General features: G+C 35.6%; 1 protein-coding gene across 2 annotated transcripts; it reads right to left on the bottom strand.

Annotated features, from left to right (window-relative positions):
• Positions 1–6,066: 6,066 nt before the first annotated feature.
• On the bottom strand, positions 6,067–8,441 carry LOC135138098 (sodium-coupled monocarboxylate transporter 2-like). 2 transcript variants are annotated; one of them, XM_064067956.1, is made up of 10 exons: positions 8,222–8,441; positions 7,892–8,169; positions 7,619–7,844; positions 7,428–7,568; positions 7,162–7,380; positions 6,845–7,115; positions 6,601–6,791; positions 6,490–6,551; positions 6,272–6,441; positions 6,067–6,214 (listed from the first exon to the last, which is right to left on the bottom strand). In XM_064067956.1, the coding sequence occupies exons 1-9, from the start codon at positions 8,386–8,388 to the stop codon at positions 6,278–6,280; spliced, it is 1,719 nt and encodes a 572-aa protein (XP_063924026.1). In that variant the 5' UTR covers positions 8,389–8,441; the 3' UTR covers positions 6,067–6,214; positions 6,272–6,277. The 2 variants fall into 2 exon arrangements, with proteins under 2 accessions (XP_063924026.1, XP_063924025.1); XM_064067955.1 differs by having other exon boundaries at positions 6,272–6,551.
• Between the last annotated feature and the right edge of the window lie 3,701 nt (positions 8,442–12,142).

The raw sequence follows: 12,142 nt of genomic DNA, 5'->3' as shown, positions 1-12,142 counted from the left end.
ATTAATCTCATGTAAATTTTGTTAACTCTGCAATTTTCCACCTCATACAATCTTTCTCAATCTCACAGTTTTGATTTCAGTAATTTTATTTGTTGTATAATTTTAATTGAACGTAAATTTCATGTTCTACAGTTTTAACCTCACATAATATTTCTATTTGTACAAGTTTATTTCACACCAGATCTTTTGTTTCATAAATCCGTGCTAAGTCTGTTTTGTAGGTAAATATTTTATTGATGAATGTTTCTATCATATAAATTGTTTGATGTCCCATTTTTAATCTCACATAAGAGTTATTTGTTGTTTAAATTTTCACAAGATTGTATGGCGAATTTAAATGTTGTTTATTGCTCGTTGAAACTTTAACACTTGTTTAGTTGTTGTTAATATCAGAGTTATAAGAGATTGAATATTTAAAAATGGAATTGAGGTTAATGAACACACAAAACGTGGCAAAAGCTAAGTTCGGTTGCTAGTCGAGCTGGCGAGATTGATCGCGTCACCTGCAGAAGTCGGCGGGTTTGTATATAGTCAGGGAGCGATCGCCGGTGTTGTAACGCTGTCGGCTTCGTGCTAGTCGAGACCCAACTATGGACCTGCGATCGTAGCGGCCTAGTTTCGCAGGGCACGTTCGTAATGGAGATATGCGTGCGGGTAGGCTTTGTGATAGATAGAATTACCGTCGTGGAGGGAGAACAGCCCCAGACCAGTAGCCCCAAACTCCGCTTGTGCTAGCACGCCCCAGGAGTACTTTTGTTGTGCTCCTGTTAACTGCCGTAACTTTAAAATCTGCCGCCACACGCCTGTAATAACTTGTGTATTTGCATCCAGTTACTTAAGTCGGATTTTGCTAGGTTTTTATTAAATTTGTGATACTTATTCAAATATTTGCATTGATTCCAAACAGATGTATAGGATGTTGCGTTTGTTCGTTTTTCATATGTGTATGTCTGTCAATTCGCGAGTGTCCTTTTTTCATATATCTTAAGGTGTTTGAAATGTAATATGTCCGTAAATAATAACAAGGGGGTTTTTGCGCTGAGGAGTAAATCTTCGCAGCTTCTTTCCTCCTGTGAGGGGGTGCCGTGCTCTTCGTCTTCCCGCCACTTTTCAAAAAAAAGCACAACGTAGGTTGCCATTTGTTAGACGATCACAGCCAAGGCCAAATTTTGAATTTTTGAATTTTTGCGGGCCTTTCAAACTTTTTCAAGGTCAATTTAAAGGCGGGAAGTTTGGGTTATCACATTGTTATTAGGAAAATGTAATCCCACAGAAAAAGCCACTGTTTAATCTTTCCTGAACATGCAAAATTACCCCAGGGCTGTCCACCGAAATCCATGCCCACATATTAACAGCAAAACGTCCGGTACATTTGGATAAATCAACGTAATTTTCATTGTCTATCGTCTTCTATTGATCCTGAGACGACCGTTGGGGCATGACTGAAAACTTTCTCGTCGGAGAATACCACTCGGGTCCAAAGGTATGACCTAGATGTTCTAACGAAAACCATTTTTTCTTCCTTGTGATACGGTCTAACAATAGTTTTCCTGGCTGCGGCATAATTTTTCAAATCACTTTCCTTTAGTCTCCTTCGGGAAGTTCTGACAACCGGGAAAATTTGTAATTCCAGTGGCTTGAACAGCGGTCAAAAATGGACTGGAAGTAGGTAATTGAAAATTAATTCTCCAAGATACTCACTGTCCTAATATTCCTGTAGTAGTGGCTCGTCCATGAGTTCAATTTGTCAATGACTCCCGAAAAAATAATAACTACATATCTTTTGTCAAAATTACATTTGTCAGGTATGTATTCGCATAGATTGCAAATTCCATGCCGTGAACAAAACATTCAATGACAAGACAACAATTCTCATTCGCGGTGTGTTGGGTCAGTTTAAATATTGACCTCAGGCAAGTATTATACGTAGTGATTTGCTTCGACAGACAACTTCTGAACACCCTGCAGTCTTCGAAGGACAGCGGAGTGCGGAGTTAGACGCAGCATATTTCCTTTTATTTTGTTTTATGATTTCTCAGCATTGTCAATGGAACTAATTTTATAAAAAAAAATAATAATAAAATCCCCATTTTTTATAGAATCTTCCTCATTTGAAATTTAAAATTCTTGGAAAATATTTAGAAGGTCCAAAATATTAAATGAAACAAATCTGCTTTCCACAAATTCCTCTAAATACATTTTTAAATTTACGTTAGTCTTCACAGTATAACAATATTAAATCAAACAGAATGAAGAAAATGTAGAATTTCAAAATTTGTAGAACTTGTGATAGGCATCAAGACAGCATTAAATACAAGTACACTTTTGTCGGCGAAAAAGAAGGAAGATTTTTGGTATTGTGATATGATAACCCAAACATCCCGTCAAAATTAGACATGTGCAGAAAATTAGAAAACCGGCGAAAAATTTAAAATCTGGCCATTACCTACGTATCGTGGGGACTCATAGCCACAGCGGCAACGGACGTTCCCTCGTGAGGGTCCGCACTATCTCAATTTCATTCTAGAGCACAGCAAAATGACACATAGGGCGCGTTGTAGAACGAGCGGAGTTTGGGGCTCCTGGTTGTGGCTGTTCTCCTACCCACGACGGTGATTCTATTCTCTCGGCAAGCACTGCCGCCCGGCACCCCTCTATCACGAAGAAACGTGCCACACGAGAAGGCCGTTACGGTCGCAAACTAGTGGTTGGAAATCCCGGCTTTTGGGACAAGCCACGAGCGTCACGTCATCCCTGCATCGTTCTGTGCAGATGGCGCGACCGCCAGCTCGACTAGGAACCGCGCCCTCCGCTTCTACCAAGTGTTAAAGTTTCAAAAAGGGCAATAAACAACATTTAAATTCGGCATACATTCTTGTGAAATTTTAAACAGCAAAGATTTTTCATGCGAGATTAAAATTGGACATCAGACAATTCATATGATGGATTCGCAGAATGGGACAACGTTAGATTAATTTAACTGCAGTAAATGAACTATTAGCAATCTTGTGTGAGGAATTAAGGAGTGTTATAATGTAACACTTAAGTATAAGCATCCAGAAACCTTATCTATAACTTGATAAAGAAACGATGAGTCTTGACTAAGTGAATTTCATGAAATCTCCTGGCAAGTGCTATATCTAAATAATCTCATGTTTGTGTTAGAACCAGTACCGATTAAAATCCTAACATGAGCTGTGAATTTACAAACAATAAAACAAATTTACTCCACGTGTTAGCGTTGGTCGAAACCTTGACTCTATTAAATAAAAAATTTTTGGTAATTTAGGGAAAAAGTATATTTTGATTACTTATTCAATTAAAGCTGGTAAATGTTTACAACAACAAGAAAACACAACTCACTTAATAAGAAATCGTTTTTTAATATCTCTAGTCGTGACCTAATAATAATAATGAAATACGAATTTTGTTTATTGTAAATTTAAGTAATGTAGCGGTATACATACACTACCCATGAGTATTCTGGTTATATACTGATGTAGATAGATTGTTTATTGTTGATAACCCAACAGATCCTGCATACAATATTATTTTTACTTCCCGAGCGTAAGCAAAGGAAGTATTGTAATCGAGTCCGTCGGCCGACTCTCTACTTTTACGTTTTCTCGATCTTTCATGAGTCCTAGAATACGAAAAAAATAGGTCTCCCATTTCCGTCTGTCTGTCCGTCCGTCTGTCCGTCCGTCTGTCCGTCTGCCGTCCCGGATTTTTATTAGACAGATAATCTCCGAAAGTACTGGACCGATTGTTGTGAAATTTTGTACTTACAGTAGGAATATCATGTAGATGGTAAAACGCTAACCAAAATTTGTCTAATCATCCCCACCACTAATCCGATGACGTCACTTCAAAATTGTACAAAGTAAATGGGTCTTAAATTGTATAAAATAACATAGTCCTACACATGTAGTTTACGACTCCGAATTCAGTTTTTACCCGAAACGTCCAGATTTTTGGAAAAAAAATCAAAATCATAAAACAACATTTTGCAATTTAATTTTGAATCTGCTAACCCGAATGTTTTAAAATGTTGCAGATGTTTTAAGGCTCTAAAGAGCATCATAAATCTTTAGTCAAAATATATTTGGTTATCCCCTCCAAAAACTTGATGACGTCAGCTCAAAAGTTTGCCGAATAAATCCTATCTAAAATGTACAAAATATGATGCGTCTGTACTTGTGATATATCACTCCATTCATATTTTTTGGATTTGCATATACAGGGTGACTCAAAAAAATTAATGAATGCGCAAAATTTATTTTACTGATTTACTCAGGAACTACAAAACCGAATGCTTTGAAATCTTGAAGATGTTTTAAAATTATCATAAGCATGGTAAATTTTTGATCAAAATGTATTTGGTCGTCCCCTCCTAAAAAATTTATGACGTCACCACAAAATTTTGCTGAATAAATCCTATCTAAAATGTACAAAATATGGTGAGTCTCTTCTTGTGATTTATCATTCCATTCAAATTTTTTCGATTTGCATATACAGGGTGACCGAAAAAAATTAATGACTGCGTCAATTTATTTTATTGATTTAATCAGGAATTACAGAACCGAATGCTTTGAAATCTTGGAGATGTTTTAAAGTTATCATAAGCATGGTAAATTTTTTATCAAAATGTGTTTGCTCATCCCCCCTAAAAAATTGATGACGTCACCCCAAAATTTTGCTGAATAAATCCTATCTAAAATGTACAAAATAGGATGAGCCTGTACTTGTGATTTATCATTCCATTAAAATTTTTTCGATTTGCATATACAGAGTGACTCAAAAAATTAATGAATGCTTGAATTTATTTTATTGAGTTAATCAGGAACAACAAAAACCGAATGCTTTGAAACATAGAAGATGTATTAAAGTTATCATAAGCACGTTAACTTTTTTATCAAAATGTATTTGCTAATCCCCCCTCAAAAAATTTGATGACGTCAGCTCGAAAGTTTGCCGAATAAATCTTATCTAAAGCGTAAAAATATGATGAGTCTGTACTTGTGATTTATCACTTCATTCATATTGTTTAGATTTTCTTAAGAGGTGGCTCAAAAAAATTAATGAAGTCAATTTATTTTATTGATTAAATTAAAGGCAACACTTATTATTAGTATTACATTGGACCAACCCAATTTGGTAGACACAAAATTTTTTAAAGTAAAAACTCGGTTGAAACATAAGGGTAGCACGCTTATTTACATCGACTTTAACATTACAGACGTGTGCGCTGTCTAGGTTACGCGAATGTGGAATAGACATGTTTATAATCAACCAATTGTGAATTTCACCGTCCAGAATTAAAATAAAACCCAATGTTTTATATAATAAGCGGAAGTCGAAGCAATAAAACCGATGGTCGTTTTGTTTACAGTTTCTCTGTTTGACTCTCACGTATGCTGTTACGCTTGTCATCTTAAATTAAGAATGTTTATACATAAACGATTTTCAGTTGCCTTTCATATTACTAGACAGCGGATTTTTGTCGGGCTACGTCACGATTATAGGTGGGGACGCGCTGGATCGCCGGGACTCAGTAGCGGGTGATAGATAATCACTGAATTTAATTGGTTCTAATTCCATAAATATAATTAAAGATTTATTAATCAAACGGCTAAGTAAATGAGAACGGGAATTAACAGCAGAGTGCAACGAAACAGCGTTGCCTAGCCCGACAGAAATCCGCTCTCTAGATATTAGACACCGGCGCCGTATACGTGAGTAAACTGTATCGTTATTTTATTGATTATAAGAAATCAATATTCAAAACGACCCAATTCATTTTCCCGGAAATTTGGGAATACAATAATTTTATTCTTAGTATTACACTACATCTATCCCAACTGATATACGTGTCCTTGCAAAAATGTTGATGACGTCATCACAATTTTTCTTTAAATTCCCACTACAAAAATGTAATGAGAAAAAAAAAACACAATAGGCATGCAGTCGTAAAGTTTCCGACAGCGAGGGAAGTACTGTCTAAACTCTTTAGACCAATTTTTTTTAATACTTATATTAACGGTAATAATAATATTATACCAGGTAATTTTTAAAATTTCTGTTCTATGTAGTTTTAGCTGCCCATTGCGTCACCAAATTATGTAGGTCGTCTCTTCATTATTTAATTTTTGCAAACCAAAATAGCCACCATATTGAATTTTTGTGTTGTTAAGGTCAGCGGCAACATGATTCCCTACAAATTTATCAGTTCGTGATTTAATTTTATTTTTGTTATACCATTTAAAACTACCACAAGTTAGACAGCATTAAGTGAAGTATTTTGTTCGGAATTAACTTCCATCAGATGCTTCCTACTTTCTTTCTCATGAAATTCATCGTATTTTTTGTGGCGTTCTTTCGAAACAAACTTTTGACAAATAGGGCTGATGAGATCTTCATCAACAGGATTCTGACTTTTTGCTGTCATGCCACTTATTAATACTCCTATAAATATTGTAAGTATACCACCTAGTAATGTGTAGTAGTGGAAAGACAATTTCAAGAAAAATGGAACTTCCTGATAAGCAGAACTGCAAACGTAAAATCATAAAAAAAATAAAAAAAAACAACAATATTTACGTGGTAGTCGTGAAATTAGCCAGATGAGGATGTATGGAATTTGTGGACGAATTTTTAAATACATTTTCACAGCCGTCGACAGAGAAAGGCTTTGTTGGATAAACTAATACCTTTCTGAGTTCATAATATTTTGTTAATATCATTAACGCTGACACACAAATGATGCTAATCAATCCACCATAGAAAGCTCCCTAGTAACAAAAAGAAAGAATAAAACGCCACCAGATCATTTTGAAAATTGAACCTCTGAATTAGCTTTAGGGAAAAGCACTCCCAGTGTAAACATTCCAAGAAGTGGACCGTTAATTGGTCCCCTGAGTGCAACATTTAAAGCAAGTAGTGGCCCCAAATGTTCAATAAGGAACACTAAACAAGTACATGCAACCCCGCAGAGGATGACAAGTACTTTCAAAATGTTACTTTGTGTTAGTTCAGAATATTCCTTCTTTAAACGTTTCTTTATTAAATCGTTATAGATAATTCCAGCTATCGAATTTAGAAGTGACGACATCGAACTAAAAAAAGTTAAGTTACTTTATTTCATAAATCGGTGATTATTACCTTAAGGCAGCACTAAAAATTGACGCTACAAAAAGACCTAAAATTCCAGGTGTTTGTCCTGCTACTTCTGTCAGGAAATAAGGTAATATGTGATCATGTTTTTTGATTTTATTACTGATTAGAGGGTCACAGTCTGAGTATTTGGCATATATTTCAAGACCAATAAAGACGCACAGAGTTGAAACTGCACATTTACAAAATGTGCTGTATACGACAGACCTAAAATATAATACATTAGCTAGCACCACATCGTGAAAAAAAATTACCAAATGCAGTGACGAAATTTTGAAACAGACAAGTACTTCTGAACTCCAGTTTGATGTACGACAATAGTAGATGCCATGGTCACAGTGTATCCCACAGTCGAAGCCCAAAATGAATTTTGTCGTGTTAGATCTACATTAAAACTACAAAAATAAAATTACTATGAAATCTTCTAAACCCTGTTTTAAAATACTCCGTAATATTAATAAGTCTTTCGCCACTTAAAGCAGTTTTCCAAACCGACATAAAACCACCTGATTCTTTCAAACCTAGATAACAGTTGATAGTTACGGATACCATGATCACAATAAACTGGAAAAAATCGGTCCAAACCACCGTCTTTAGTCCTCCAATTGTAGTATAGAAGATACACAAACCACAAACTACGAACGCTGTTAAATTAACACTGAGACCACTCGCTGGAAGTGAATTTGTAGTAAAGTGAGATTATAGTTATTTCACCTACTGGCTGAAAACGCTAAAGCTGGAATATATGCTAGCATTGGAAAGAAGACAATCTCTGAAAAGAGGTACAAATACACCGCCAACTGTTTAGTACGGTTGTCAAATCTCTTTGCTAGATATTCGTAACTACTAGTAATTTGTAATTTAAAGAAGACTGGCAAATAAACATAAACTGAAAGGAGTCCGACCAAAATAGCAGACAGATTGATGAAGATAATATAGGCTCCGAATCGGTATACGTCTGCTGGAATAGCCATCATGGTCACTCCTGAAAAATGGCTGAAAATAAATCAGTAACTTCTGAAACACAATTTGAAGTATGCCAAAATACCTCACGGCTACAGAAACTCCAACAGCAATCACGCCCATTTTTTTGCCACCATGTAAATATTCATTAGTAGTCGCTTGTTTAGTTCCAAAGCAACCGAAGTAGATTCCAATAGCGACGCTTATTAATAACATGGCACAGAGTATTACGTAGTCGTAAATTGTTAGCATTTTTGCAAGTTGATCTGAAACTACCGCGTGTGTTTAAACGAAAACTGTGTTAACCAGTGTTTGCTGTGATTCTTTAAGTTTGCATATATATTTGTATGTTAGGGTCGTTCTTATCTTTGTTTCCTACAGCCATAAAGCTGTTATCGTTTAATGTTTTTGTGTTTAACTGCTGGGAAACAATATTTTAACCGCTAACACACTTAAAAATGTTATATGGATTATAGTTCTAATTTATCACAAACTAACAGCTTTCTTTGATTATAAATTACATATATAATTGCAGCTTTGCTCTAAATAATATTAACCCGATTAAAATAATTACTAATTGAAAAGTGCTTTTATCAGCTCGTGAAAAGCTTAGCTGTCGAGGGCAACAATAAACAGGACGTGTAAGTCGTTTAAAAAATGCTCATGAAACTGAAAATGCGTTTCGTGTGAATTTTATTCCTGTGAACAATATACACAACCAAAATTTTTCAATTATCACGATTTGCAAATTTAAGAAACATCGTTAGAGGTCAGATTTGTTCGAAAGTGTTAACAAATGGAAATCTCCTGGAAGACCTTCAGTATCTGAAAAAGTTGTTGAGGATTTGAGATGACTCGAGCAGAATACGCAGTCTTTGGCAAGATTGTCTTAGCACTCGGGAGTTCCGGGTTCAACATGAAATTGAACAATGGGCCCAAAGCATTGACGAAAGATGTTACAGAACATTTTTGAAACTAAGAAGAGAGTGAAGATGTGCTTTGAACAAAATGGTGAATATTTTCAACATTTATTGTAATGTTTAACCACAATAAATTTATTTCTTTTTATACTAATGAATTAGTTTTTTTTGAACAAGATATGAAGCATTTACGCAATATAGATGCGTGTGGTATTTGTCGTGAGTTTTTGAGCATTTGGTTAAGTTCATATAAAATGAGAGGTGGCACGCTTCCCTGACCTACTTCGACCCTATAATCATTTATATATATATATATATATGCACTTTCTCTATTTCTAGATCTATGTCGTAATTGTCTTTTTAACAGTTTAACATTGAATTGGTTCGTTTTTATTTGTGTTAATGTATGTATTAATTTCTTCTTGAAACACCATAACCTGTGATAGCAAATTGAACGACGTAGAAGGACCACTTTATCGCCTAACACACATGTAGGTATGTGGATCTAATCTACAGTTTATCGTCGGACCTGAGTATAATTTGGGAGCTATCCTAGGCAAGACACTCTTTCAGAATTCAATTTAAAATCTATTGTGATAATTCAAACTTCCCGCTCTTAATTGCCACTTGAACAAGTTTTAAAAGCCCGCGAAAAATTAAAAAATTCAAAAATTTGGCCTTGACCGTTTAACAAAATGGAACCGCATATTGTGTTTGTTTTTTTTTTTGTGGCGGAATGCGTCCAGATGCAAAGTGATGAACTCCAAGGTTGGAAAAGTACCGCTAAATAAAACACAAAATCATTTATTCTTCCACTGACAAAAAAAGGAAAAAAAAGCTGCGACCAAGTTGTGCAAGTTGAAGACCTCTTAGTTCTCAACTACAAAAAAACTCTCCTAGCTTTGAATTACGCACGTGTAGCAGCAAATTTAAAATTATGGCAGTCAACAAGAGAACAAAATTTTAATAAAAACTCGCACAGCGACAGCGGCACCAGAGCGCTTCCTCGTGAATGCCTATGACTCCAAAAGTGGAGGGGCCACCTGGGTCGCTATAAGAGTATGGCGATCGAACTAAATCAATTTCACTCTAGAGCACAGCAAATTTACCCACAGGTAAGGCTGTAGCACGAGCGAAGTTTGGGGCTCCTGGTTGTGGCTGTTCTCCAACCCATGACGGTGAATCTCTCTATCGGCAAGCACATGCCGCCCAGCACCCCTCTACCACGAAAAAATGTTCCGCGCGAACAGGCCGTTACGAGCATCATGGCATCCCAACCGCTTCCCTAACTTCTATTCAAGATCTGCGTATTTTGTGCAGATGGTGCGATAAATTCCACCAGCTCGACAAGGAACTGCGCACTCCGCTTCCGCCACATGTTGCTGTGTTATTTACCCCAATTCTATTCAATTTCTATAACGCTGATATTAAACTACAACCGAACGAGTGTTAAAGTTTCAAAAAGAGCAATAAACAACATTGCACAACGTCTTCGTTTGACCAGTGATCTGTATATTTGACCAGTGAAGTGATAGTGTGATTATAAAAGACAACAGCAGAACATGTCGTTAGTACAATCAATTAGCATGGTAATGGAAAATAACCTACATATTACAGTGGCTGAATGCCCTCTGCAGTATTAGAATTTTCACTGTCATAATCACTAAAACTATAATCTGAATCTTCGTTAATGTCGATTGTCCATTATAAACGGCGCAATCTCTTCACGGTCAAATAATAATTCCTGTTCCCACCACTCCCGTTTTGGAATAATAATTTTTAGTAATTCCCCAAATATTTTCTATAGGGTTAAACACACAATGATATGGCCGCAATCGCAATACTCTATAGTCATACTGTTGGGCCAATTCATCGGCAACATTCGTTTTTGGAGGTTTGTTTCTGAAAAACATGATATTTTAAATGAAACTATAGAGAATAGTATTTGCATTACTGTGCAACCAAATGAAGAAGTTCCGTTTTTAAGAGCTATGGATCTGAACTTATGTCATGTTGTTGAAGCCATTCACGAATTTCTGCTTTTTTCCATGAACCATTGGGACATTTGTTTGCAAGGATACTGTGGTAGCTTGCATTGTCCATAATAATCAGTGATGGTTGCTCAAGATTCATGAGCAATTGATTTTCAAACCACTTGAGAAAATTCTGTTGATTCATTTCGCCATGATAGTCTGGATTTTTGGTATTAGAAGAAAATACCAGCGCTGCTTCATCAATAAATCCATTGCTTGTACCTGCATCTAACACAATATATCTAAAATATAGTGAGAAAAATAAATAACTGACATGAAACTGACACATTACTACCTTTTCCCTTCTATTTTGAACGTCCTGATACTTTTGACACTATCGTCTTGCCATGACCTAACTACCGACCCATTTTCAAATATCCATATTTCATCAAGATATACACATTGCAAAGGATTGGGGTTCTGCTGATTGTGCATGTATTCACGTAAGAATTTGGTTTTTGCATGAACAACATGTTGTAATTCCATAAGACGCTTCCGCACATTTGTTGGAGAATAACGAAACCCGATAGAAGTAAAATTCTTCCTAATGAGCTCACAGAACCCTCAAATATATGTTTCTCTTCCAAGCATTCGAGTAATGACGATCGTGTAAAATGTATTTCTGTAAAATAATCGTTAGTATCTATAAATCTGATATCATATCCAACATTCAACCTGATAGTGAACCGGGCATTGCAAAAGTTAAATTTATTAAAAATGGTGGTATAGTTCTTAATTGTGAACATCCTAGTGAACTCAAAAAAATATCTCAGTTAAAAGACTTGAGTGATAAGTATGAAATAAGCGACTTAAAGACTCCAAAACCGAAGCTGCGCATTTCTGGCATATCCAGTGATATTGATGAGCAACAGATAATTCCATTTCTTATTAAACAAAATAAACATATCTTCAGTGAATGTTCTCAGTGCAAAATTCTTAAATACTTTCCTATAAAAAATCGTAATAATTATTATTTTCAAGTCATATTAGAGGTTAACATCTCTACATACAAAAATGCTCTTCTTTATGGTCATTGCCTAATTGGGCTTGATG

Source organism: Zophobas morio, unplaced genomic scaffold (assembly GCF_036711695.1).
Source record: "Zophobas morio isolate AGI-343-1 ecotype UQ-CSIRO unplaced genomic scaffold, CSIRO_AGI_Zmor_V1 ptg000030l, whole genome shotgun sequence".
NCBI lineage: Eukaryota > Metazoa > Arthropoda > Insecta > Coleoptera > Tenebrionidae > Zophobas > Zophobas morio.
Note: the sequence above shows the minus strand (reverse complement) of the source record. Positions and strands in the feature narration are given on the sequence as shown.